The 26,155-nt window shown below is 56.4% G+C and overlaps 1 protein-coding gene across 2 annotated transcripts; it reads left to right on the forward strand.

Moving 5' to 3' along the window:
* SETD1B (SET domain containing 1B) lies at window positions 220-25,081 on the forward strand. 2 transcript variants are annotated; one of them, XM_018061296.1, is made up of 17 exons: window positions 220-323; window positions 822-1,009; window positions 1,250-1,348; window positions 1,999-2,269; window positions 4,300-4,412; window positions 5,381-6,619; window positions 10,173-11,000; window positions 11,458-11,719; window positions 11,803-12,137; window positions 12,229-12,334; window positions 14,585-15,070; window positions 16,284-17,540; window positions 18,371-18,537; window positions 20,053-20,184; window positions 20,271-20,390; window positions 20,475-20,612; window positions 22,437-25,081. In XM_018061296.1, the coding sequence occupies exons 2-17, from the start codon at window positions 836-838 to the stop codon at window positions 22,608-22,610; spliced, it is 5,901 nt and encodes a 1,966-aa protein (XP_017916785.1). In that variant the 5' UTR covers window positions 220-323; window positions 822-835; the 3' UTR covers window positions 22,611-25,081. The 2 variants fall into 2 exon arrangements, with proteins under 2 accessions (XP_017916785.1, XP_017916786.1); XM_018061297.1 differs by lacking the exon at window positions 220-323 and adding an exon at window positions 510-703.

Genomic DNA, 26,155 nt, shown 5'->3' on the forward strand with positions numbered 1-26,155 from the left:
GAAGCGGCGAGGAAGGAGAGGGGAGGAGGAAGAGGAGGAGGAGGAGGAAGAGGAGGAGGGTGAGCGCTCGGGTCGGGCTCCTTAGCGGTGTATTGTGGGATGTGCGGCTACTGGGAGCCGAGCCTCCGCCGCCAGCCGCCTCCCGGGCAGCAGCAGCAGCAGCAGCAGCAGCGGCGGCGGCGGCAGCAGCTCCGGGCCCGGCAGCCGCGGCGGCGGCGGCGCTCCCCCCTCCCGGCCCCCCGTCCGGCCGCTCCGGCCTCGGCTCCCGCGGGGGACACCATGTACTGGCTGGCGGCGCAGGGAGGCCGGCGCCCGGCGGGGATGTAAGCGCGGCTCGGGGAGGGAGAGGCCGCGGCCGGCAGCCGGGCGTCCCGAGCCCCCAGCCCCGGCCCCCGCTCTGGCCGACCAAGCGAGCGGGCGGGCGGCGCCAGGCCTGCCGCGAGCCCCGCGCCCGAGCCGGGCCGAGCGAGCGAGCGAGCTAGCGCCACGCCGGGCGGCCGGGCGGCCGGGCGGGCACCATGGGCCGGAGCCCGCGTCCTCCGGGTGCCCCGGGCCCCGCCAGTCCGCACCAGGGGCCCCCAGGAGCCCCTCGCAGCCGCTCCGAGACGGTGGCCGAGCGGGCGGGCGCCTAATTCTCCGGAAGGGTTATTCTCTCGCTCCATTCTTATTTTTGGGGGGAGCCAGCTCCTTTTGGGGCGCGCTGGTAAGGTGGGAGGGGGTGGGGGGCTGGACGATTTGATTCTTTAGCGTGTGTGTAGAAGCGGCCGCCGCCGCCGCCGCCGCCGCCGCGGCGGAGACGACAACAACTTGCTCGTTTTCAGGTTGGGTTAACGGCATGGAGAACAGTCACCCCCCCCACCACCACCACCAGCAGCCCCCGCCGCAGCCCGGCCCTTCGGGCGAGAGGAGGAACCACCATTGGAGAAGTTACAAGTTGATGATTGACCCGGCTTTGAAAAAGGGGCATCATAAACTGTACCGCTACGATGGGCAGCATTTCAGCCTTGCGGTGAGTAGCCGGCGCGCCTCCCTGTCGGCCCCCCCGCACCCCGCAAGCCATGCCGAAGAGGGTGGGGGCTGAGTGGTCCGAGCGGCCTGGGGAACACCCCCCTTCCTGACCACCCGGCCAACTGTCAGCCAGGTCCCCAGTCCTGGAGTTTGACAAGTGCCTGGAGAAGGGGGGGTTCCTGTCCCTGACCCTGGGGAGTGAGACCAGCCCACCCACTCCGCCCCCCTTTCCTCTCCACAGATGTCCAGCAACCGCCCGGTGGAAATTGTCGAAGATCCCCGGGTGGTCGGCATCTGGACAAAAAACAAGGAGCTGGAGCTGTCGGTCCCCAAATTCAAGGTAGGACCTCCTCCCCTGTATCCCGCGCCCCTCCCCCCCCTACTCCCCGAGTTCGAAAATAACGCCAGTCCTGACCAAGCCCAGCCGGATTCTGAGTTCCCGCCGTCCAGGGGCTAGGGAACTTTTGGCGGGGAGGGGGAGGTTGCAGAGAGAGGGGATGTCCCCTCTCGGCTACTGTAAACAGAATAACACTCGGTGAAACTGTAATCAAGGAGCTGATACAGTGTCCTGCCCGCCCAGCTGGGGGCTCCGAGTACCCACCTGGCTCCTGCCAGCCCAGGAGCTCGGCCCTGGGACCCGCCCCCCTTCCCGACTTTGTGGCTTTAGGGGGACAGCTTCCTAGCCGGAGGGGTCGTCCCTGCCCAGGCAGCAGGGAGAGGAGGCCAGAGTTGGGGGGGGGGTGTGGGGAAAGAGAAACTGTTTCTTTTTCCCCTTTCCTTTCGAACCCAGAGAACTTCCACGTTCCAAACGATTTAATCCTCTGCTTCCTGGGCCCGCCCGCGTGCTTTTTCCCCCCGCACCCCCCCACCAATTTTTAAAAAAAATTTTTTACCCTTCATTGTTTTCAAAGAGCGGGCGAGTGGGAAATGTTCTGTTTTCCCTTCGGTTTCAATGTTCTCCAAACTCCCTTCCCCCTCGTCCCCTGCCAGATCGATGAGTTCTATGTGGGCCCGGTGCCTCCGAAGCAGGTGACATTTGCCAAGCTGAATGATAACATCCGTGAAAACTTCCTAAGGGACATGTGCAAGAAGTATGGGGAGGTGGAGGAGGTGGAGATTTTGTACAACCCCAAGACCAAGAAGCACTTGGGCATTGCCAAAGTGGTCTTTGCCACGGTCAGGGGAGCCAAGGAGGCCGTTCAGCACTTGCATAGCACTTCGGTCATGGGTAATATCATCCACGTGGAGCTGGACACCAAAGGTGAGTGGAGGCCCGCTCAGGACAGCCACCGCCGAGGAGCCCCAAGACCTGTCAGTGTGACTGCCTTCTCTCCCAGGGCCCGTCTTGCAGTGTTGGGGAGCCCCTCAGTTTTCCTTGGGTACCCCCCAAAACCTTATTTTTCTTTTGCCCCCCTCTTGAGGGTAGAGTCACGTGGAGCCAAATGTGTTGTCTGTTGCTAGGAGACGGAACTGTAATTTACCAAATGTGCCGGTCCTTGGCCACTGCACCCCTAGGGACCACCTGGAGGCTTCCCTACTGCTGACACCCCCGTGGGCCCCTCTCGGAGCCCTGGTGGCCTGGGTTTAGGCAGTCCCCAGTGTTGCTGTCTGTTAGGAGAGGAGACAGGGTTTGTTTATTGGGGGGGGGCGCTGAGGAGAGCCACGAGGCCGCCTTTAAATGTGCAAAGAGTAGGTCTCTCCACTAAAAAAGTCCTCCTAAGGGGTTGGGGAGTGCCCCTCCCCCTCTTGCCGCCCCCTCCCCCTGGAAGTGGGAACCAATCTGGGCCCGGAGTGTGGTTTCATTGATAATGTTCCCGATAGAGCTGGGCGGGCTGCTCTGGGTGTTCAAGGGTTGACACTGTGTCTTCCCTCCTCTCTCTTAAAGAGACAGCATCACCTCCCAGGCAGCGGAATCCCGTTCTGCGCTCGCTCTGAGCCTCTGACGGCTGCTGGGAGAGCTGGGCTGGGGAAGCCATACCTCCCACCCTCAGGGTCCTGGGAGGCTTCTCCTCTGTGCTAACTAGGGGGCTTCTGGACCTCCGGGGCATCTCCTAAAGTTTGTCTGTGGCCGCTTAGAGTTCCTATAGAATATGGAAGAAAGTGCCAGGTGCTCTAAGGTCCAACCAGAGGTGACTGCGCAGACACTGTTGGGGTCTTTCCCACTGTCCCCCCCTGTGGGGGGTCCCGGGGGACCCTGCCTGGCCGGGTTTACGTGGGTAACTTCCAGGGGTTCTGTGAGCATGGGGTTTAGGAGCAACTGGGGCATACCAAACCTAAGACCTGAAAATCTAAATCTTCTTTTTCGCCTTTAATACTGAATACATGTCGACTGAGTCTCCTAGTCTTTGCTGGGGGGGTGTGGAGGAACGCTGCTCCTGGTTGGGCACAGTTACCCTACAGACTGTTGCCAAACCTGTCCCAGGTCTGAGCCTCCTCAGGGCACAGGCCACAGCCCCCTTCACCTCCCCTCCTCCTTTTGTCTCTGTCAAGGGAGACCCCTTGGGTGGTGGCAGACTTATCTTAAGGAGCAGTCAGCCCTCACCAAAATTGTTTAAGAAAAAAAAAAAAAGAGGCCCTTAGAGACTGCCACTAAGTTTGTATTTCAAGAAAGAGACCGTAAAGAGTAGCTCAAGGAATGTGTCTCCTTTGCATATGTAAGCAGCTGCCTCAGAGGGCTCTATAAATACCGATAATCTGGCCCCCTGGTCTGTCCGAGGCCTCTCTCAACTGGAGGGGGGCTGGGAATGGGGAGCAGCTAGGGTGGAGGGTTATCCGACAGGGGGAGTGGGGACTGGGAGGCGGCCTGTGGGGTTCACAGTCAGTCAGTCCTAGAGTGCTTTTACAGACTCTCAGTCACCTGAGAGGGTTCACAACAAACTGTCACTTCTGTGTCACTGGGTCTCCTTTTCACTTGCTACTGGGCCCTGGCTGTTAGATGGGAAGGCAGAAGGACGGGGATTACCTGACTGTGGTAATGGCTGGCATGGCCCAGGTGACAGGAAGGGGCTTTGTGGTGGGGGTGGCATGTCTATATTTGGGGGAGTCCCGGTGTCATGAGACATTAAACTCTTGAATCTCAGGATGAGAGAATCATACAGTTTAGCCGCTTCATTGAACAGACTGTACCTCCTGAATGAGGTACAAAGAGAGAAGTGGGAACTTGGTCAGGGTCACTTCAGCTTCCCAAGGCATGGGGTCCCAGGTACAAGGGGACCCACAAGGATACCCACCTGTGGGGGCTGCCCCATCCTGGAGCCTCCCTGAGGCTTCCCTCCCTTGCCTTTTCCACAGGGGAAACCCGCATGCGGTTCTACGAACTATTGGTCACGGGCCGATACACACCCCAAACCCTGCCAGTGGGTGAGCTGGACGCTGTCTCTCCAATCGTGAATGAGACCCTGCAGGTGGGTGTGTGACTGTCAGTCCTTCTCCCACCTCCCCACCCCATCACCAGTTCCCCAGTGTGCCCCCACCCACCCCACTTCACCAGCTCCAGCATGGGACACCAGGACCCAGGAGGGAAAGAAAGCTGTGCCCACCACAGCTTCCAGTGGGGTGCATGGGAGGGTCCTGAAAGCCCTGTCTGCTGAAGCGCCCCTCTGGCCTGGCCACCCCCCTTCCCCTGCACATGCTGGGATTCCCACTAATCAGAGCCCATGTGCTTTCCACGCTGATCCTGAAACGGTGCTGTGTTCAGGATACTGTTGTCTGGTGTCTCATGGACCCCTCCGTCTCACCCCCTACCCCACCCCCGTCAACAAAAGCCTGGCTCGGGTCTCTCTTTCCAGAGCAAGAATGACTTCTCCCTCCTTCCCCAACCACTGCCCCCCAGAATACCCACCTGGACCACCCTTTCGCAAGTGGACCACTCTCAGGAGTAGCTTTTCCCAAGTGAAGGGTCTTTGCTTACTTGCTGATCAGCTGAGATGTCTATCAGGCACTTTACCATGTTACACTATTTAAAGCCTAAAATATCAAGAGGCTGGGGGAACAAGGTGGCCACCCCCTCACTTCCAAAACCATCGTTGCCTCCGCTACCTCTGCCTGGAAGGTCTTTGATTTCTGATGGCCTGAGGCAGGAAGGAAATCCCAGTGCAAACCAAGACATCAGGGTCTTATCTTTACCCTGCTTCAGGGATTAGGAAAAACCCTCAAGGTTCTCTGAGGATAATTGGCTACCCCAAGATTAGAGAAGGTGAGGCCCATCCAGATCTTCTTTAATCTCCCCTGCCCTCTCTGTTCACCATGCTGAGTGACCAGTTTGGCTCCGAGCTCCCAGGAAGATGGAGTGAGAGGGGAAAGCAGTCTCATTCTAGGGCATGCTTTTCCCCCCAGCGATCTCAGACCTTTCTCCCTCTTTCTCTCTTTCCAGCTATCAGATGCCCTGAAGCGCCTCAAAGATGGTGGCCTGTCTGCAGGCTGTGGCTCTGGCTCATCCTCTGTCACCCCCAATAGTGGTGGGACACCCTTCTCCCAGGACACAGCTTATTCCAGCTGCCGCTTGGACACACCCAACTCCTACAGCCAGGGCACGCCACTCACGCCACGACTGGGCACCCCCTTCTCGCAGGACTCGAGTTATTCCAGCCGCCAGCCCACGCCCTCCTACCTCTTCAGCCAGGACCCCACAACGACCTTCAAGGCTCGGCGCCACGAGAGCAAGTTCACAGATGCCTACAACCGCCGCCACGAGCACCATTATGTTCACAACTCGTCTGCTGTCACTGCGGTGGCAGGGGCCACAGCTACCTTCCGGGGCGCAGTGGACCTCCCATTTGGGGCAGTTGGCGGCAGTGGGGGCAGCAGTGGGCCCCCATTCAAGGCCCAACCGCAGGATTCCGCCACGTTTGCCCACACTCCTCCACCCACCCAAGCAACCCCTGCACCCGGAGTCACCTTCAAGTCAGCTTTCTCTCCGTATCAGACTCCCGTGCCCCCTTTTCCCCCGCCCCCCGAGGAGCCCACCACCACAGCCCCCTTTGGGGCCCGTGACAGCAGCGAGTTCCGAAGAGCACCTGCGCCCCCACCCCTGCCACCTGCCGAGCCCCTGACAAAGGAGAAGCCTGGCACACCGCCGGGACCCCCGCCCCCTGAGGCCAACAGCATAGAGCTGGGTGGTCGGCCAACCTTCGGCTGGAGTCCTGAGCCCTGCGACAGTCCCGGCACGCCTACGCTGGAGTCATCACCCGCAGGGCCGGAGAAGCCCCATGACAGCCTGGACTCTCGGATCGAGATGCTGCTGAAGGAGCAGCGCACCAAGCTGCCCTTCCTTCGGGAGCAGGACTCAGACACAGAGCTGCAGATGGAGGGCAGCCCAATCTCCTCCTCCTCCTCCCAGCTCTCCCCACTGGCCCCCTTTGGCGCTAACTCTCAGCCAGGCTTTCGAGGCCCTACACCACCCTCCTCGCGCCCCTCCAGCACTGGCCTGGAAGATATCAGCCCCACGCCACTGCCTGACTCAGATGAGGATGGTGAGCTTGATCTGGGCCTGGGGCCTCGGCCCCCACCGGAGCCGGGTCCCCCAGACCCTACCGGTCTTCTGGGTCAGACAAGTGAGGCGGCCTTGGACCTGGCTGGAGACAGGACCCCAACCTCAGAGAAGATGGATGAGGTACCACATTATGTCTGTCCGTGTCTGGGCTTGGTTTTGTCTGTCTTGTGGCACCCTCTTTCCTCCCTGAGGATAACTACGACACAGAAGCAACAGGGCTAGGACAGCCAAAATGATAGGTCAAAAATAAAAAGAATGTGCAGAAAGCATCAGGGGCCATGACTGAGCAGTTGATTTGGCTCTGAGCTCCCTAGCAGCTTTGGCAAAAAGGGAAACTTGACCTAGATCTGTTGCTCTCCATGTTAGGTTATGGGAAGTTGGGACTTTTCTGGGGGATAAAGTCTGAATTGAGCTTCTTTGGTTGAAGTCTGCTGAGATCCCAGAGAGTGTGGACAACTGATGGTTTTGGGTCCCCTCCTCTGTTGGGTGGCTAGGGCCTGGTCAAGACTAGTCCTGACACTCAGGCAGTTATGGGGAAAGGGAGTAGCCAGAGTGTTCTGCTGAGCTGGGTCAGGTGGGAACTCTGGAGCTCTGTCTCCTAGTACCTGGTGCCCTCTGAAGAGACTGGAAACCACATGGGGCAAGGAGGGCATTGAAATTTACCTTCTCCCTCTCCCCTGACTCCAAGAGTTTCAGGGGGAGGGCCACAGCCAGAAGCAGGCAAAGCTGACCCCACCCACCCTCTGCCTATCCACGGATCTTCATCTGGGGTCTCTCGGCCCAAGCTCCATCCTCAGGATTAGCATGAGGGATGCTGCCTGCCACATTCTCTTGTGGGGAGGATTAAGTCATCTTCCTTGGCTCTGTTCCTACCCCCTCCTGGTCCAGGCACCTGCCCTGGCCCTCCTGGAGACCTGCTTTGGAACTTGTGAGCCTGAAAGGCATGAGCAGCCAGGAGCATAGACGGAGCTCTGTGCCCCTGTGGGTGGCGGGAGGAGGGGCCCTCCCTCCTTCCCAGGTCCTTTGATTAGGCCGATTTGGCTGCCTCAGGGAGGAACAGAGAGGAACTTGGCTTGCCTGGGAGGGGACTGCAGGTGGCCAGGGCTCCTGGGGGCCTCCAGGCTGATCTGGCAAGTGGTTTCTGGCGCTAAGGGGTTCAGGCAGGGAGAGCTGACAGGTGTGCAGAGGTGGGGGGGCTACTGGCTCTGCCATCCTTTCTTCCGGAGGTTAGGGGATGTTTGTTTACCATGCTCACTTGCTGATCCAGGGCTAGGAAGCCCAGAGTAGCTGGAGGGAATGGGCTCTCCCACCGGGTCACTGGAGGAAAGGAGAGACTGAGGCCCAGAGAGCTGTGGTCCGGGAACCCCGGGGACATCAGTCCAGGGAAGCCCGGGAGTACGGACAACCTCCAAGGTGGCCCTCGGGAGCCCCCTGCCGGTAGTCGGGAGAATGGCTTCCGGGCCCCTCCGGACCAAACCTAAGGGAATCCCAGCCTAGGCTGACCAGGTGGGAGAGCAGCGCGAGGGGGCACTCCCTATCTTCACAGAAGCTGGTGGTTAGAAGTTCCGGTTCCAGGCCTTAAGCCTTGAGCCTCGAGTCCCACCTCTGTCACTTACTGGTTATGTGACCTTAGGGAAGTCACTTTCCCTCTCTGAGTCTCAGTTTCATCATCTGTGAAATGGTGGGATAGTGAAAGTATCCGCCTCACGCCGTCTCGGCTTAAGTGAGGTGCTGCACGAGAAACTCCAGGAACAGCTCGAACTGATGCCCAACGCTCAGCTGCTAGTTCCCGCAGGTTCTCGCCCCCCCGGACGTGGGAGGGGCGGAGGGAGGGGCAGGGCCTCGAGCTGGAGCGTGGACCCAGGTCTCCTTGTGATTGGCTGGCAGCCGGGCTGGGGTTAACCCTCTGCGTGCTGCGCCTGCCTCGCAGGGCGCTGTCCAGGACTGATCTGGCGCTGTCCCTGAGGATCAGGCTGCGAGCCTGCCAGTGCCTCCCTCTCAGCACGAATGTGGGACCCTGAGAGGCAGCGAGAGTGTGTGTGTCTGTAGAGGGGACAGAGTAACAGCCCAAGCTTCCTTCTGCTGCCGGAGATTTAGTTTTCTTTTTCTCCCCGCCCCTCCATATCCCTTTGAACCCCCCCTTGCCTGTAGGTCTGACCTTTGGCCTTCTAGCCTGCACAGACCCCCACCTCCTCAGCCTTCAAATGCACTCCCTGTCTCTGGCAACCTGCAAAGGCTCTGTCTCCCCAGATGGCACCTGAGCTACCTTTTCACCTCTGGTCCTGACACAGGAGCCTGGGGGCAGTCCATTCCTCCTCTCCCAACCCCTGCTCTGCCTTCTTACTCTGCCTCTGTCCTGTGGACACCATGCCCTGCTCCCGTTCCAGGCCTGTGCACCCAGCTCCCCAAGGCCCCAGGCTTGAATGTAAAGCCAAGTCACGCTTGGCTCCCCCATTGACCTGGTACCACTGTCCTGGATTCCCACGGCAGCCCCGACCCCTCACTCAGCAGGCACCCTGGGCTCCAATTTCAGCCCTTTTTCTGACCAGCGCCTCTTGGGCCGGTGATTTACTTGTGTCTCTCTGAAGGTGTTTTCTCACCTGTCAAGAGATTGGAATAGAGCCCTTCCTCATGAGATTATGGTACAGATAAGAAACATATTGTGTGCTCACAACACTCAACCCCACCGCAGCCTGTATAAAAACTATGTGAAAGGAATAATTAAGGAAAACATACAGACTTATCTCCTTTTCATGCACCCTGACTCCTACTAAAGCTTCTCTCTCCCTTGCTTCTGTCACCTCTGCCAGGCCCTCTCTGCCACAGTGTAGACTGCAAGCCAACTGGGAATAAAGGCTGGTGAGCCACTTCCTGGTTGGGATCTCAATGGCTGTGTAGCCTTGGGCAAGTTACTTAAGCTCTCAGTGTTCCAATTTTCTCATCAGTAAAACTGGTGATAAACACCTGCGTTGCAGGTTTTCTGAGGGTTAGCTGAATGAACATACATAAAATGCTTAGAAAGGTGCCTGCCAATAGGAAGGGCTATGTGCTAAGTTGCTTCAGTCATGTCTGACTTTTTATAGCCCCATAGACTGTAGCCTACCAGACTCCTGTCCATGGGATTCTCCCAGCAAGAATATTGGAGCAGGTTGCCATTTCCTCCTCCAGCAGGGAAGGGCTATAGAAATGTTACTGTATTATCTTCTCTGAATACAAATTGAAACAATCTTTCAAATTGAAACAGAACTTTTTCCTTCTTCATGCCTCACTGCCCCCTTCTCTGCTTTTGTTTTCGCAGCAAAGGACTATATATTTCGCATTCATCCTAGTCAACCTTTGCCTTATCCCTCTAGAAGTTCAGCTCCAAGAGAGCAAGTTTATCTGTCTTGTTCACCACCATGTCCTCAGCACCTGAGACAATACCTGGTATACAGCAGGTGCTGAGCAAATGTTTGTTGAGTGAACGAATGAATGATAACCCTATGAGGCAAGTACTATGATGCCCAACATACAGATGGGAAGACTGAGGCTTAAAGAGGTTAAATGACTTGCTCAAGGCCACACGGCTGGGACGGGAAGGGACCAGGATCAGGACTGCAGAAGCCACGTTGCTCACTAGTCTTGCAGAAGGCTGCCTCTCTGACCTTCTTCTCTCCCCTTGCTCTCCCTGCAGGGGCAGCAGTCCTCAGGCGAGGACATGGAAATCTCAGATGACGAGATGCCCTCGGCCCCCATCACCAGTGCTGACTGCCCCAAGCCCATGGTGGTGACCCCAGGGGCCGGGGCCGTGGCAGCTCCCTCCGTGCTGGCCCCAACCTTGCCACTGCCCCCGCCCCCTGGCTTCCCTCCACTGCCACCGCCCCCACCCCCGCCCCCACCCCAGCCCGGCTTCCCCATGCCCCCACCTCTGCCGCCACCACCGCCTCCGCCACCCCCGGCCCATCCAGCTGTGACAGTGCCCCCTCCGCCCCTGCCAGCCCCGCCGCCTGGTGTCCCACCCCCACCCATTCTGCCACCACTGCCGCCCTTCCCACCAGGGCTGTTTCCTGTGATGCAAGTGGACATGAGCCACGTGCTGGGGGGCCAGTGGGGCAGCATGCCCATGTCCTTCCAGATGCAAACGCAGATGCTGAGCCGTCTGATGACAGGCCAGGGCACATGCCCCTACCCCCCCTTCATGGCTGCCGCAGCTGCAGCTGCCTCCGCTGGGCTGCAGTTTGTCAACCTGCCGCCCTACCGGGGCCCCTTCTCCCTTGGTAACACTGGCCCAGGCCGCGGGCAGCCCTGGCCACCCCTGCCCAAGTTTGACCCATCAGTGCCGCCACCAGGCTATGTGCCGCGCCAGGAGGACCCGCACAAGGCCACTGTGGACGGCGTCCTACTGGTGGTGCTCAAAGAGCTCAAGGCCATCATGAAGCGGGACCTGAACCGCAAGATGGTGGAGGTGGTGGCCTTCAGGGCCTTCGATGAGTGGTGGGACAAGAAGGAACGGATGGCTAAGGTGAGTGGGCAGCACGTCCCCTTGGTGGGGGGTGGGCAGGCCAGAGGCAGGGACCTGGCCAGGCAGCCTTTGTCGTCCCCAGGCACCTTAGCGGAAACACCACCACGTAGACTCTCCAAACAGAATTGTGTGTGTTATTTTGTGAAACCAGTATGTCTATGACACAAGTGTGTACTTACTATGTGTTTCTCTTGGATTCCAATCTCCAAAACTCCAGAGCTCCTGCCATGTGTGGGCAGCCATAGTAATAGCTTCTCAGGTGAGGAAGCTGAGGGTCAGGGAAGCAGAGTGTGGTGCTGGTGCTGAAATGCACCATGAAATGCAGTAGGTTCCAGAAAAGGAAGTGCCCAGTTCAGGCATGGCTGTCACTGTGGAAAGGATGGCAGGCTACTTGGGGGACAGGGTTGGTGGCCGTACTCTAACCACACTGACCTCCCCCTCCTCTCTCGTACCCCAGGCCTCGCTGACCCCGGTGAAGTCGGGTGAGCACAAAGATGAGGACAGGCCGAAGCCCAAGGACCGCATCGCCTCCTGCCTGCTGGAGTCCTGGGGCAAGGGTGAGGGCCTGAGCTACGAGGGGCTGGGCCTCGGCATTGGGCTGCGTGGGGCCATCCGCCTGCCCTCCTTCAAGGTCAAGAGGAAGGAACCACCGGACACAGCCTCGTCTGGTGACCAGAAGCGGTTGCGACCCTCCACCTCTGTGGATGAGGAGGACGAAGGTGGGGCCTTGCTGGGTGCTGGGACCGCCTCCTTCCCTGCGCGCCCCCACCCGGCTCTGATCGCCCTCCCTCCCTCCCCGCAGAGTCTGAGCGCGAGCGGGACCGGGACATGGCCGATGCCCCCTGTGAGCTCGCCAAGCGGGACCCCAAGGGCGTGGGCGTGCGGCGGCGGCCAGCCCGGCCCCTGGAGCTGGACAGCGGCGGGGAGGAGGATGAGAAGGAGTCGCTGTCAGTGTCGTCATCCTCATCAGCATCCTCGTCCTCTGGCTCCTCGACCACCTCACCCTCATCCTCAGCCTCTGACAAGGAGGAGCGAGAAAGCACGGAGGAGGAAGAGGAGGGGGAGGGCGAGGACGAGGGGGAGGAGGGCCCCAGGAGCCAGCTCTCCTCCTCCTCAACCTCATCCATGTCAGATAAGGTATGATATTATTCGGGCTTGGGGAGGCCTGGGGAGCTGGGCCAGGCGAGGGAGCCCTTCGGCTCACCTGGCCAGCATTCCTCTCCCCTAGGATGATGATGATGAAGACAGCGACGACCGGGATGAGTCTGAGAATGAAGACGAGGACACAGCCCTGTCAGAGGCGAGTGAGAAGGAAGAAGGGGACTCAGATGGAGGTGAGTGTGGCTTCTGGCCCAGCCCAGGGTCCCTCTGCAGAAAGCAGAGCCTGCACAACAGTCAGCAATACTGAAGGGGTAGGGTTTCTTGACTATGAAGCGTGAAGTCATTAAAACACAAACACAGCCTGTTGTGTAATTCCCTTTTTATGAGATGTCCAGGATAGGTGAGTCCACAGAGATAGAGAATCAGATGGTTGGATGACATCGCTGACTCAATGGACATGAGTTTGAGCAAACTCCAGGCGATGGTGAAGGACAGGGAAGCCTGGTGTGCTCCAGTCCATGGGGTCGCAAAGAGCAGACACGACTGAGCGACTGAACAACAGTGGAGACAAAGAGTAGACTAGTGGTTGCTGAGGTCAAGTGGTGGGGATAGAGGGGTGATGGCTGAAAGGAACGAGCTGCTTCTTGAGCTTGTGAAAATCTTTTGGGACAAGATAGAAATGTCAGTTGTCCACATTGTGAAGGTGCTGAATACCACTGTGTCATCTACCCTAAGATGGTTAGGGACACACAGACACACAGACACACACACACACAGACACACACACACAGATACAGACACACAGACACAGACACACAGACACAAACACACACACAGACACACAGACACAGACACACTGACAGACACACAGACACACACGGACACACACAGACACAGACACACAGACACACACGAACACACACACAGACATAGACACACACACACAGACACAGACAGACACACACACACAGACACACGGACACACACACAGACAGACACAGACACACACGGACACACACACACAGACACGCGCACACACACACAGACAGACACAGACACACACACACGGACACACACACACAGACACACACACAGACACACACACAGACACAGACACACGGACACACACACAGACAGACACAGACACACACGGACACACAGACACACACAGACACAGACACACACACATGGACACACACACAGACATAGACACACACACACGGACACACACACAGACACACAGACACAGACACACGGACAGACACACACGGACACACACACACACAGACACGCGCACACACACACGGACACACACACAGACACACAGACACAGACACACGGACAGACACACACGGACACACACACACACAGACACGCGCACACACCACCACAGACACACGACACACACGACACCACACCACAGACCCCACAGACCACACCCAGACACACAGACACCACAGACACAGACACAGGACACACAGCACACACAGACACGCGCACACCACACACAGACACAGACACAGACACACACACGGACACACACACACACAGACACGCGCACACAGACACAGACACAGACACACAGACACACACACAGACACACACAGACACAGACACACACGGACACACACACACACAGACACGCGCACACACACAGACACACAGACAGACACACACACGGACACACACAGACACAGACACACACACAGACACAGACACACGGACACACGGACACACAGACAGACACAGACACACACGGACACACACACACAGACACACACAGACACAGACACGCACACACGGACACACACAGACATAGACACACACACACGGACACACAGACACACACACAGACACACAGACACAGATACACGCACAGACACACACAGACACACACGGACACACAGACACAGACACACAGACACAGACACACACGGACACACACAGACACAGACACACAGACACAGACACGGACACACACACAGACACACAGACACAGACAGACACGTGCACACACACACAGACACAGACACACACACGGACACACACACAGACATAGACACACATACACGGACACACACACAGACACACACACAGACATAGACACACAGACACACACGGACACACACAGACAGACACACAGACATAGACACACAGACACACACGGACACACACAGACAGACACACAGACACACACAGACACAGACACACGCACAGACACACACACAGACACAGACACACAGACATAGACACACACACAGACACGCACACAGATACGCACACAGACACACACACAGACACACAGACAGACACACACACAGATACACACACAGACACACACACACACAGACACACACACACACCCCTCCACCTACCCGGGGGCCACGTTCACCCCAGTGCCTCCTGTTTTGAGCCCTTTGGTGATGCCTCTGGCTGGGGCACAGCAGATAATAACAGGGCCCCTGCCTGTGTCCCCCGTGCAGAGGAGACGGTGAGTATCACCACCTCCAAGCCTGAAGCTGAGTCCTCCAGTGAGAGTTCTGAGTCATCTGACTTTGCATCAAGCTCTGAGTCCTCTTCATCATCATCCTCGGAAGATGAAGAAGAGCTACCAGCTGGGGAGGAGGAAGAAGAGGAGGAGGAGGAAGGGGAGGCAGCTGCAGTTGAGAGCACGGCTCCCGCTGCTCCTGACGAGGACTTTGAGAGTGAAGTGGTCACAGGAGTGCCCACAATGGAGTCACGGGGCCCAGAAGAGGAGGTGGACATTGAGGCTGAGGACGAGGCCCCTAAGGAGCAGACCCCGATGCTGGAAGAGCCCCCCTTGCCTGTGAGTGTCGAGGAGCTGGCTGGCTGCAAGGAGCCCCCCAGGGAACCAGGCCTGAACCAAGAAGGGGCCAGGTTGCTGTCTCCAGAACCCCCTGCAGGAGAGAAGGAGGCCCAGCCCCTGCCATCCCCAGAGCCCACCCCAGGTAACCCTTGCAGCCCATAGGAAGGCGGTGGGAATAGAAACAAGATGTCTTTAACCATCAGAATGAACCAGGGCTCCACTGTGCCATCACTTAAACTTACCAAGTAACTTACTTATCTGTAAAATGGGATCAGTGGGACCTTCCCCCGTAAGGTCACACGGGAGGGTAGAGAGAGATGACTTGCCGGTACGACGCTGGGCGCCTGCTAGACTCCAAAGGGAGGTCTGCTGCTGTCACTGTTCCACACTGTGTGTCCCTGGGGTCTGGTCCCTGGACCGCTAGCCCCATGAGATCCTCCCAAAAGAGGAGGTGTGGATGTGCATGGTCTTTTAGTGATAGGCAGGCAGAGAATGCCTCTGGACCCTGGGCACGTATCACCCAAAGGGTGCTGGGTGGGTTAAAAGGGGCTGTGGGCACTGCCCCCTCCACCATCTTGGTGGAGCTGCACAAAGCACGTGAAAGGCTCTGGCAGTGCCGTCCAAGAGAACTTTGTACAGTGATCAGCATGTTTTCTCTGCCCTGTCCAGCCCTATAGCCACTAGACACAGCATCGCTAAGAGCTTGAGAAAGGGGGAGAGTGCTGCTGTGGGACAGAATTTGTAATGTGGATTAATTAAGTTAACATAAACTACTATAGCCACATGTGGTTAGTTTGTACCTCTAATAGTCCTTAAGGAGAGCAGCCCGTTGTATTTTGTTTAAGATTTTTATTTGGCTCTAGAACCACAGATCTTTGCAAATTGTTAAACATATTTGTATCTCCTTTATGGTTTTAGGGACTGATAATAACAACAGTGGACCAAAATGGGCAAAAATATCATCCCTCCTGGAGCTTACACTCAGGGCCGGTTGATAGACGACAGCTGATAATTTAGAAAACATATTAGGTGACAGTGGAGAGAAGTGCTAGGAGAAGACCTTAAAGGCTCTGACAAGTCATGCAGAAAAGGGACTTGTTTAATTTTATTCACTAGCAGAGCTCATTTTCTTGGTCCATGCTCACCGGAACACCATTCTAAAGACAGTGTCAAGGGCGCCAGCTGTGTCTCCTGCATCTTTGATCGACTCCCAAATCCTGCTGTGTATCTAGGAATCCAGAGGATGCGAGTGCATACCCAGAGAGATGTCCATGGCACAGTAGGGTAGCATGAGGAGGGCACAAGGGCCGTTTGAGTCAATAACTAAGGTCTGCTTTCTGCCTACCGCTCTGCAGAGGACAACCTGGAAGCGGAGCCTGAGTCCCCGGCGCTGCTCTCTTTACCACTGCAGCCACCATTGCCGCCGTCTCGACCACCTCGGCCACCCAGCCCACCACCAGAGCCCGAGACCCCAGACCTCCCCATCCCATCCGTCCCTCTGGAGCCTCCCCACCATGAGGAGCAGCCCCCACGTACTCCGAGCCTCTGTGGCAGCCTGGGCAAGTCCCAGAGTGCCGAGGCGGTGCCGGCCACGCCGAGCGGGGAGCCCTTGCCGACAGTGGGCAGTGGCGGCCTGGCCCTGAGCTCCCCGCAGCTGCCCGGTAGCCCCTTTTCCTATCCATCCCCATCCCCCAGCTTGAGCAGCGGGGGCCTCCCAAGGACACCTGGCCGGGACTTCAGCTTCACACCCACCTTCCCCGAGCCTGGGGGGCCCCTACTTCTGCCTGTCTGCCCCCTCCCAGCTGGCCGGCGTGACGATCGGTCTGGCCCCCTGGCCTCCCCGGTGCTCCTGGAGACAGGCCTGCCGCTTCCTCTGCCTTTGCCCTTGCCCCTGCCCCTGGCGTTGCCTGTACCCGTCCTGCGGGCCCAGTCACGGGCCCCCACCCAGCTGCCACCTCTGCTGCCTGCTCCACTGGCCCCCTGCCCACCCCCCATCAAGAGGAAGCCGGGCCGGCCCCGGCGATCCCCGCCAGCTGTGCTCACCTTGGATGGGCCTTTGGTCCGACCGCCAGGAGGGGCTGCCCTGGGCAGGGACCTCCTGCTTCTTCCTGGCCAGCCACAGACCCCTGTCTTCCCCAGCACCCATGATCCCCGGACCGTGACCCTGGACTTCCGGAACGCGGGGATCCCAGCCCCCCCACCACCCTTGCCCCCTCAACCCCCTCCACCCCCACCTCCACCACCTGTTGAGCCCACCAAGCTGCCCTTTAAGGAGCTAGAGAACCAGTGGCCTTCCGAGGCCATACCTCCGGGTCCCCGTGGGCGTGATGAGATCTCCGACGAGTTCATGGCCAAGGTGCGGGGGTCCTGGCGCCGGCCACCGAAGAAGCGCCATGAGGACCTGGTGGTCTCAGCCTCGCCCGAGCTCTCGCCACCGCAGCCTCTCTTCCGGCCCCGCTCAGAGTTTGAGGAGATGACCATCCTCTATGACATCTGGAATGGTGGCATCGACGAGGAGGACATCCGCTTCCTGTGTGTTACCTACGAGCGGCTGCTGCAGCAGGACAACGGCATGGACTGGCTCAACGACACACTCTGGGTCTACCATCCCTATATCCTGCCAGGTGGGGCGGGGGCCACACCTCCTAGGACACAGGGGTCTGCCCCACCTCTCTGGGCGGCATCTCCTACGAGGGCGCATGTCACCACCACTTGTGGATGGTGTCTGTGTGCTGGCTCTGTATGAAGTCATCTCTGCCTTTTGTGCCAGAATTAAGAGGTCTTGGGGCCAAACATAACAATGTGATTGTACAACATAACAGAAGCGGGGGCTGACAGAGGGCTCACTCTTCCTGGCTCCCCCTCATCAGCTAATTTAATCTTTCCAACGGCCTAGGGAGGTGGGGGCTATTATTATTTGCATTTTACATATGAAGAAACTGAAACTGAGAGAGGTTAAGTTACCTGCCCAAAGTCATGCAGCTATAAAGTAACTGAGTGGAGATTTGAACCCAGGTAAATCTGGCTCCAGAATCTGGGCTATTAATCACAATGCCCCCATAGTCAGTTGTTAGCACAACCCAATGAAGTTGGTGCTATCTTTATCCCTGCTGTACCAAACTAACACACTGAACATTTATTCTGTGTCAGGAGCGCTACTAAGCATAATCATTCCAGGGGGCATCATAATTATCCCAATTTGCATATGGGGAAACTGAGGCAGAAGGTGGATAAGAAACACACTTAGGACCATGCAGCTAGGTACCTGACAGAGCTCTGATCACAGTGGAGTTGGGCAGTGGGCAGCTTCAGGGAGGTGGCCTAAGTGTGGGTGGTAGAGCTGGGTGTCATCAGCGTCCTGGAGATGGGTCTGAGGATAAGGCCAGGCCTGGGAAGATGGGGCTGTCCAGGAATGTCCATGTGGCCCTTGACCCACACCCACCCACCAGCCTCTCTTCAGCTAAGAAGAAGAAACGGGACGACGGCATCCGGGAGCACATGACAGGCTGTGCCCGCAGCGAGGGCTTCTATACCATCGACAAGAAGGACAAGCTCAGATACCTCAACAGCAGTCGTGCCAGCACCGACGAGCCCCCCACAGACACCCAGGTAGGGCCACCAGGTGCCCACCCACCCAGTAGCCTCCCAGGCTGGGCAATGGGTAGGGGCCCTCCTGGAAAGGGTGCCAGGCAGCCAGAGCAGTTGTGGAACCAGAGGGCCTGGCTCACAGTGCCACTCCACTGGGTGCTCACAGTGCCTGTGGAACCAGAGGACCTGGCTCACGGTGCCACTCCACTGGGTGCTCAGGTGTGAGAGTGAGGTGAGGTGAGCGGCGGGAAGAGGAGAGACTGAAGGGTCTTCGTCAGGGATGCAAACAGTATTGAACTGTATCTCCAGAAGTTACCTTCATCTTTTTTTAAATTCAGCAAATAAATTGGGTAGGTTGGGCGTGGGGGGCTGTGTGGGGAAAAGTGGATGCCTTTGAAAGACTTAGCAGGATCATTAGAAAGTCTAATGGATGGGACTGGGGGCTGACTGGAGGCAGAATGGCATGACGCTGCTGGGTCCAGCGTGGGGCACTGGGTAACTGGATGCCAAGCACAGAGGTGAGAGGGAAAGTGGGACTGTTGTGTTGGGACAGCTTTAGTTCTGGGGTTTGTGGAACATCCAGGTAGTGAGGTCAGATAGACAGTTAGATGTATGGGTACAGTATAGAGCCTGGGAGGGGGACTTCCGGTCCGAGGATTTAAATTTAGGCATCATCAGGATGGAAGCCTTAACCAAAGCCCGCAGCAGGGATGAGCTGACCTAGGGAGAGTGCCTGGAGGGGAATGAAAGTCCAGGTATTAATGGCGGGGACAGGACCAGAAAAGCCAAGAGAGGGAAGAGATGCAGGGTGTTGGGAGGAGCTGTGATTTCAAATGAAAGCCACGGGTTGTTAGGGTAGGTAAATACTCAACATCTTTACTTTTTAAAAAGTTATTTATTTATTCGTGATGTTTGACTGTGCTGGGCTTTATTGCTGTGAAGGCTTTTCTGTAGTTGTGAGCAGGGTGAGTGCTCTAGTTGTATGCTCAGGCTTCTTATTGCGGTGGCAACTCGTTGCAGAGCAGAGGCTCTAGGGCGTGTGGGCTTCAGTAGCTGGCACGTGAGCTCAGTAGTTGCGGGTCCTTGGCTCAGGCTCAGCAGCTGTGCCACAAGGGCTTAGGTGCTCCCTGGCATGTGCGATTGAGCTGTGTCCCCTGCATTGGCAGGGGAACTCTTTACCATTGAGCCACCAGGGAAGTCCCCAATCGCCATCGTCTGTCCAAGAAGCGGAGATGCTTCAAATCTCTAATTGAGAAGAGAAAAGATAACAGGAGTGAAGTGGATGCTGTTTCGTTACATTTAAGATTAGAGGAACTTGAGCACATTCAGATTGTGACAGGAAGGACCCAGGTGGAGGAGAGGTGGCTATTAAGACAGGACAGGCATAGGTGCGCCCAGAGCAAGGAAGCTGGGGCCACAGAGCTTAGAGTAGGGTTGCCAAGGACGACGGGACACAGGTACCGTGGTCTGTGAGGCCAGGTCCCCCAGTCGGCAGCACTCCTCTCTGATCCGTCACCCGCTGCCCCACCCTCCTAGGGCATGAGCATTCCCGCGCAGCCGCACGCCTCCACACGGGCAGGCTCAGAGCGGCGATCTGAGCAGCGGCGCCTGTTGTCTTCCTTCACTGGCAGTTGTGACAGTGACCTGCTCAAGTTCAACCAGCTCAAGGTGAGGCTGGACCCCACCTGGGGCGGCCGGGGTAGCCCTGGGACCAGAGGCCATGACTCTTACCCCCATCTCTGCCCCTCCCCTAGTTTCGGAAGAAAAAGCTCAAATTCTGCAAGAGTCACATTCACGACTGGGGCCTGTTTGCCATGGAGCCCATCGCGGCCGACGAGATGGTCATCGAGTACGTGGGCCAGAACATCCGCCAGGTAAGCACTGCCGGGCAGGACAGGTGTGGGGGCGGGGCCGCGGCTACCCCCGCCCCGCCCGGACTGAGGCCTCTTCCTGGCCAGGTGATCGCGGACATGCGGGAGAAACGTTACGAGGACGAGGGCATCGGTAGCAGCTACATGTTCCGCGTGGACCACGACACCATCATTGACGCCACCAAGTGCGGCAACTTCGCACGTTTCATCAACCACAGCTGCAACGTGAGTGCGCGTCTGGGGCCACGCCCCTGGGGACATGCCGGGAGGACCTGGAAGCAGCTGGCGCAGGAGCCAGCGTGGCCTCCTTTCCAAGCGTGGGGCCCACGACTGGGGGCTTATCAGGGAGGAGGCGGTGTGATGCCTTGTCTGAGGAGCCCTTCTCTGACCTTCAGTTTTCCCATCTGTCAAATGGCCCTAATGAGACCAGAGGTGTTCCTGACATGGTCCATACTGTTGATAATTGCAGAGTTCCTTCTCCCTGCTGGGTTTTTTCTATGCCTCTGGGGTTAGTGCTGGCCAGTAGAAGTTTCTACGGTGAAGGAAGTACTCTGCGTCTTTGCTGTCCGCTCCTGTACACGTGTGGTACTGAGCACTAGAAATGTGGCCAGTGTGGCTGAGAAACTGAGTCTTAAATTAACTTAAAGAGACACACAGGGCTAGTAACAGCTGACATGGCATGAGTCTGGGGTGTTGACGTGGACGTTGATATCAGGGTTGGTCCTTTCATGGAGACAAGCACAGGGAGCTTCAGATGGGAGGTCAGGTACTGCTGTTGTGGGTCAAGTCTTGGCATTGCTACTTAGTGAGTGACCATAGACAAGATACTTAATGTCTTGCTACTTCAGTTTCCCAAGCTGTAAAACCGGGATAATCACAGTCCCTTCTCGTAGGTTGTTGGGAGGACCAAGCGTGTTACTGAGCACAGGCCTGTGCAGACACAGTGGGCTCTCGGTACATGCCAGCTCACAGCATGGTGACTTGGTCATTCCCTGGGGCCGGTGGGGACTTCGCTGAGAGTCTCCTGTGAAAGCCTGAGGGATGAGAGGGAATTACCTGGGTGCACGAGTGAGTGAAGTGAAACCTGGGGCAGGGAGGGAGGGAGAACACCTCTCCAAGGGGCAGAGAAAGGGAGGTTGGCAGGGTGGCTGGTGGCTGGGTCACTCAACCTTATAGGCAGAGCTGAGAACTTTCTCTAAAAGCTGAGACAGGCTACTGATCGGATCGGTGACAGGATTTGCTGTCCCTTTGGAAAGACTTCCCTAGCAGTTGGGGCAGGAGTGGAGTTATTCAGAGCAGAGACAGGCAGCGGGGACTCACTGGAGTCCAGGCCCATGGTGGCAGAAGTGAGAGGCCCTGTAGATGGAACCTGCTGAGTGTGGTAGGCCAGGGGAGGCGAGGCAGGGGAGGGATGCTTGGGCCACTGGGTGAGTTGAATGGTTACTCCCTCAGTTTGAGTTCACTGAACCAAAGATGTCTCCTTGAGCTGCCAAAGATAGGATATCAAGCGGGTAGTTGGATCTGGGGGTCTGGAGCACAGGCCAACCTTTTTGTAAAGGGCCAGGTAGTAAATGTTTTTGGCTTTATGACCCAGACCATCTCACAGCTGCTAAACTATCATTGTAACAAAGGCAGCCACAGGCAGTGTGTAATAAATGAGGGCAACTGTGTGCCAATAAAACTTTATTTGCAAGAGCAGCCAGCTAGGGGGTAGAGTTTGCTGATCCCTTCTCTAGAGCTGTGAAGTAGGGCCTGGGCTAGAAATATAAATTTGGGATCATCTACGGTATAAAAGAAAATTGAATATTTCTCTAGGAAATAATTCGTTATTATTACAATCACTTAACGTCAGAGGGTAGGGGTCTTTCTCTGCCCGATGTGGGAGCCAAGGCTGAGAGCAGGTGACCAGTGGGCACTGGGGTTGTGGGGCCAGGGCGTCAGGCCTTGAGCACGGGGTTCGGTTGAGTTTCAGGGAATGCAGTCCGAGAGGGCCTGGTTGGGGCCCCAGGTAGGTCAGCTCACCGTCCCCCACTCCCATCCCACCCACAGCCCAACTGCTATGCCAAGGTGATCACGGTGGAGTCGCAGAAAAAGATCGTCATCTATTCCAAGCAGCACATCAACGTCAATGAGGAGATCACCTATGACTACAAGTTCCCCATCGAGGACGTCAAGATCCCCTGCCTCTGTGGCTCTGAGAACTGCCGGGGGACCCTCAACTAGGCCGGCACCCGGGGTTGTCAGCCACCCCGGCTCCCAAGCGTGGACCCTGGCTCTCTGGGGCCGGGTCCCACCTCCCACCCCCATTTCAGGTGCTGTCCCTCTACCCAGTGGCCGTGCCAGGGCCTGGCACCCCCAACACTACCCCCCAGGTCCCACCGCAGCTCCGGCCCCTCAGTGGGAAAGGGCTTCTCTGTCTCAGCCCGTGTCTCCTTCATTTTTTTTTAAATGCTCCTTTCGGGACTTTGGTTTAGCTCCGATGTAAATGTCTTCCCCCACCTTCTCCCCTTCATCCACCTCTTTCCCTCTGTTTTCTCGTCCTGTCCTGCCCCGCCAGCCTCTTCCCATGAATGCTGCTACGTTGTTCTGTCTTCTCCTTTTCTTTTCTTCCTCTTCATAAGAAAAGACATTTTAACCGTTGAAATGTGAAAGCAGAATCAGAGAGTGGGGACCCCCGGTGGGGGCTGCAGAGGCCTCATTTGATTGTGCGTTGGCCCAGGCCCACGTACGGGAACCCTCCAGGCCTGGGCGCCAGGCCAGGTGCTGCAGAGGAGGAGGTCAGGCCAGGCGGCTCTGACCTCAGAACACTACGGAAGGCCCCCTCTCTGCTGGCAGACTCAGTGAGAAGAAGACCCCCCCTCTTTCCCATCCCCTCCTCAGTCTGTTCCTTCCCCAGCAGCCTGGGGGTGCCTTCCCCCTGCCACACACGCCCTCCAGCAGACCCTGGGGGAGCCAAGCTGGCCCCAGGCAGGAGTTTCCCTTCCAGGGCTCTCCATGCTACCCCACACCCGCCATCCCCAAAATCTTGGGTTCAATGTTTACTTTCTCATTCGAATGCCAGCAACGAGGGAGCCTCCAGGAGGCCCCAGTGTGGGCAGGGGGCACTGGAAGGGGGTTATTTACTCTCTCCGGCCCTCACCTTCACCCAGGGGGAGAGATACACCTCCCAGGGAAGGCGGGTCCCCCAGTCCCGCCACTACGGGTGTCTGACCGAATGCGTGTGGCATTTTTTTTAATTTGCTTATAAGCTTCACCTGCTCGCCCCCAGCCCATAGAGCCTGACTCACCCTGCCAGCAAGCCCTCACCCCAGGAAGTCAAGAGCATATTTATTTTCAGAGTGAGAAGATGTATTTCTCCCAGAGAAAGGAAAATCTTGGAAAAGATTTAAAAACTCGCAACTAAGTCTGACAGGTTTTTTTTTTTTTTAACCCTTTATATCATCCTCTTCCAAGTTCCTTTCCATGGATTTTTTTTTTTTTTTTTTGTGCGTGTATAAAATCAAAACGAAGGGAAAAAAATAAGTTTTTGAAGTTCAGAACCGACTTCTGTACATAGGCTGCCATAAAGGACTTTTTCTCGGGAACATTGTTTCTTGTAGAAACACGTGGGAAGACTTTTTTGCTTATTTCTTTGTACTTCCAAAAAAAAACCACACACACACACACACACAAGTCCCCCGCACCCCAGAAAGCAAAGCAGGCATGTAAATAATTTATGGAAAGTGACTGCTGTGACCAAGAGTCATCCTCAGCAAGACGGGAGCGCTCCCGGTGGGGCCGCGCCACCCTGCGGATGCAGGCCCGGAGCCTCTGGTATCTCAGCTTGTGTCAAGCTTGTTATCATGTAAATTCTGTACAAAGAATTGTTATTTTTCTCTCTCTCTCTTTTTTTTTTTTTTTTTTGTCGTTGGTGGTTTTGTTGTGTTTTTTTTGTTTTTTTTTTTTTAATTTCTTCACCCCAACCCCTCTCTGAGACTATGCCCACTGGTTTCAAGGTCGATGAAATCGGTGGCATGAAGACACAGAGAGGGACCTGGGTACAGCGGCAAACTTCTCTTCCTTTTGCGGTTTTCTGCCTCATTGTGCAACTGAGGAAATATTTATTTTTCACATCAAGGAAATGTGTAGTTTGTAGAGATGGCTGATTTAAGTTACTTCTGCAGTCCCCAAGGGGCTGGCTTCAGTCTGTCCCCTCCTCCCATAAAAGAAGTGGAGGTGGGGGATGTGAGGAAACCAGGGTCCGGGGTCCTGCCTCACCCCTCACCCTGGCCTCACCTTGCCCAACCAGCCTTCCCTAAGGGCAAGTAAGGGCCTGGGCCCTCCCTGTCCGCAGGAACCCCTGTCCCACCCCTGAAATGGCTTGTGATAGCCAGAAATGTGTCAAGTCATTTTTCTTTCAATGCCTTCATTTTCACTGAACAAACTTGCTTTTCAAGAGTTGGGGGTTTCTGCTTTTTCTTTTTCTCGTCCCTCCCTCCCTCCTTCCTCCAGCCAAGAAGAGAATCCATAAGTTTTAGGGATGTTTGTGCATATAGACTCATCGTATGTAACTTGTTTTGAAGAGAAGTGTTTCCGTTGTGGGTGTGTCTTGCTGTAAATATTTGTTCATATTTTTGTGAATTCAATACTATGTACCATTGTATTATAGTAACTTTTATAAAGCAAACCATAAATATACTGACTTTTCTTACAGATACGCCGTCTCTCTTGCTCTCCTGTCTGCCTCTCTTCCTCCTCTCTTTCTGTAGGGGGCATACCATGCTCACAAGGAGTGGGTGCTTACTGGGCTAGGGGTTGGGGTTTGATCCCTGGTCCGGGGAACCAAAGTTTGCATGTTACAACTAAGAGTCCACGTGCCAAAACTAACACCCAGCAAGAAAGTTGCTCAGTCATGTCCAACTCAGTGACCCCAGGGTCCATGGGATTCTCCAGTCCAGAATACTGGAGTGGGTAGCCTTTCCCTTCTCCAGGGGATCTTCCCAAGCATACCCCCCCCAAAACAACTTCCTTAATAACAGAATAAATGTTATGATAAAGAAAAAATAGCTAGCAGAAGGGGGTGTCAGGGGGAAGGAAGTTAAATTTTAAATAGGATGGTCAGGGAAGCCCACTTACCTGACATGTGAACAAACCACAAAGATTAGGGAGTCATCCCTGTAGAGATCTCAGGGAAAGTTGTTTGAGGCAGAAGGAACAGTGAGTGCAAAGGTCCTGCGGCAGGAGCCTGCCTGGTATGTTTGAGGACCAGCAAGGAGGCTTGCATAGCTGCAGCTGAGTGACAGGAAGGGTGAGGCAAGGAAATGAGGTCTGAAAGGTATCTCATGGGGGAGGCAGATGCTGTAAGGCCTTGCAGGGCAGCACAGGAACATGCCAGGGTGTCCAGTTCAAGGCTCAACAAAAGACACTTCCAAATCTCAGTTTCCTTCATGTTCCCTCTTCAACCTGCTGCTATATTTTCCGCCTTGATCAATGGCACTTCTATTCCATACCTCCACCCACCCACCACTGCTGCCGCTGGTTACCTAATCTCAAAGGCTGGAAATCCTAGACTTCTTTTCCCTCACCTCCCAAGGCTGATGGTTCTCCTTCTACTATATTCTTCAAATTCATCCACCCCTCCCTCTGCCCCTTAGTCCCACAGGCAGAGTCCTCTCTTCACTTCATCTGCTGTGGGGGCCGAAAATGGAGGCTCAACTCCATACATCTGCATGCACAGGGCACATGGGGCTGTGCTAGAGGGGAGGAAGTGCCAGGTAGACTCAGGCGAG

The sequence above is a fragment of the Capra hircus genome, chromosome 17, assembly GCF_001704415.2.
Source record: "Capra hircus breed San Clemente chromosome 17, ASM170441v1, whole genome shotgun sequence".
Taxonomy (NCBI): domain Eukaryota; kingdom Metazoa; phylum Chordata; class Mammalia; order Artiodactyla; family Bovidae; genus Capra; species Capra hircus.

Excerpts from the sequence above, each read along its gene's own strand:
- SETD1B (XM_018061296.1), top strand. The coding sequence starts at position 836 with ATGGAGAACAGTCACCCCCCCCACCACCACCACCAGCAGCCCCCGCCG. Across the intron at positions 1,349-1,998 it reads TGTCGGTCCCCAAATTCAAG|ATCGATGAGTTCTATGTGGG; the intron begins GTAGGACCTCCT and ends GTCCCCTGCCAG. Across the intron at positions 4,413-5,380 it reads TCGTGAATGAGACCCTGCAG|CTATCAGATGCCCTGAAGCG; the intron begins GTGGGTGTGTGA and ends CTCTCTTTCCAG.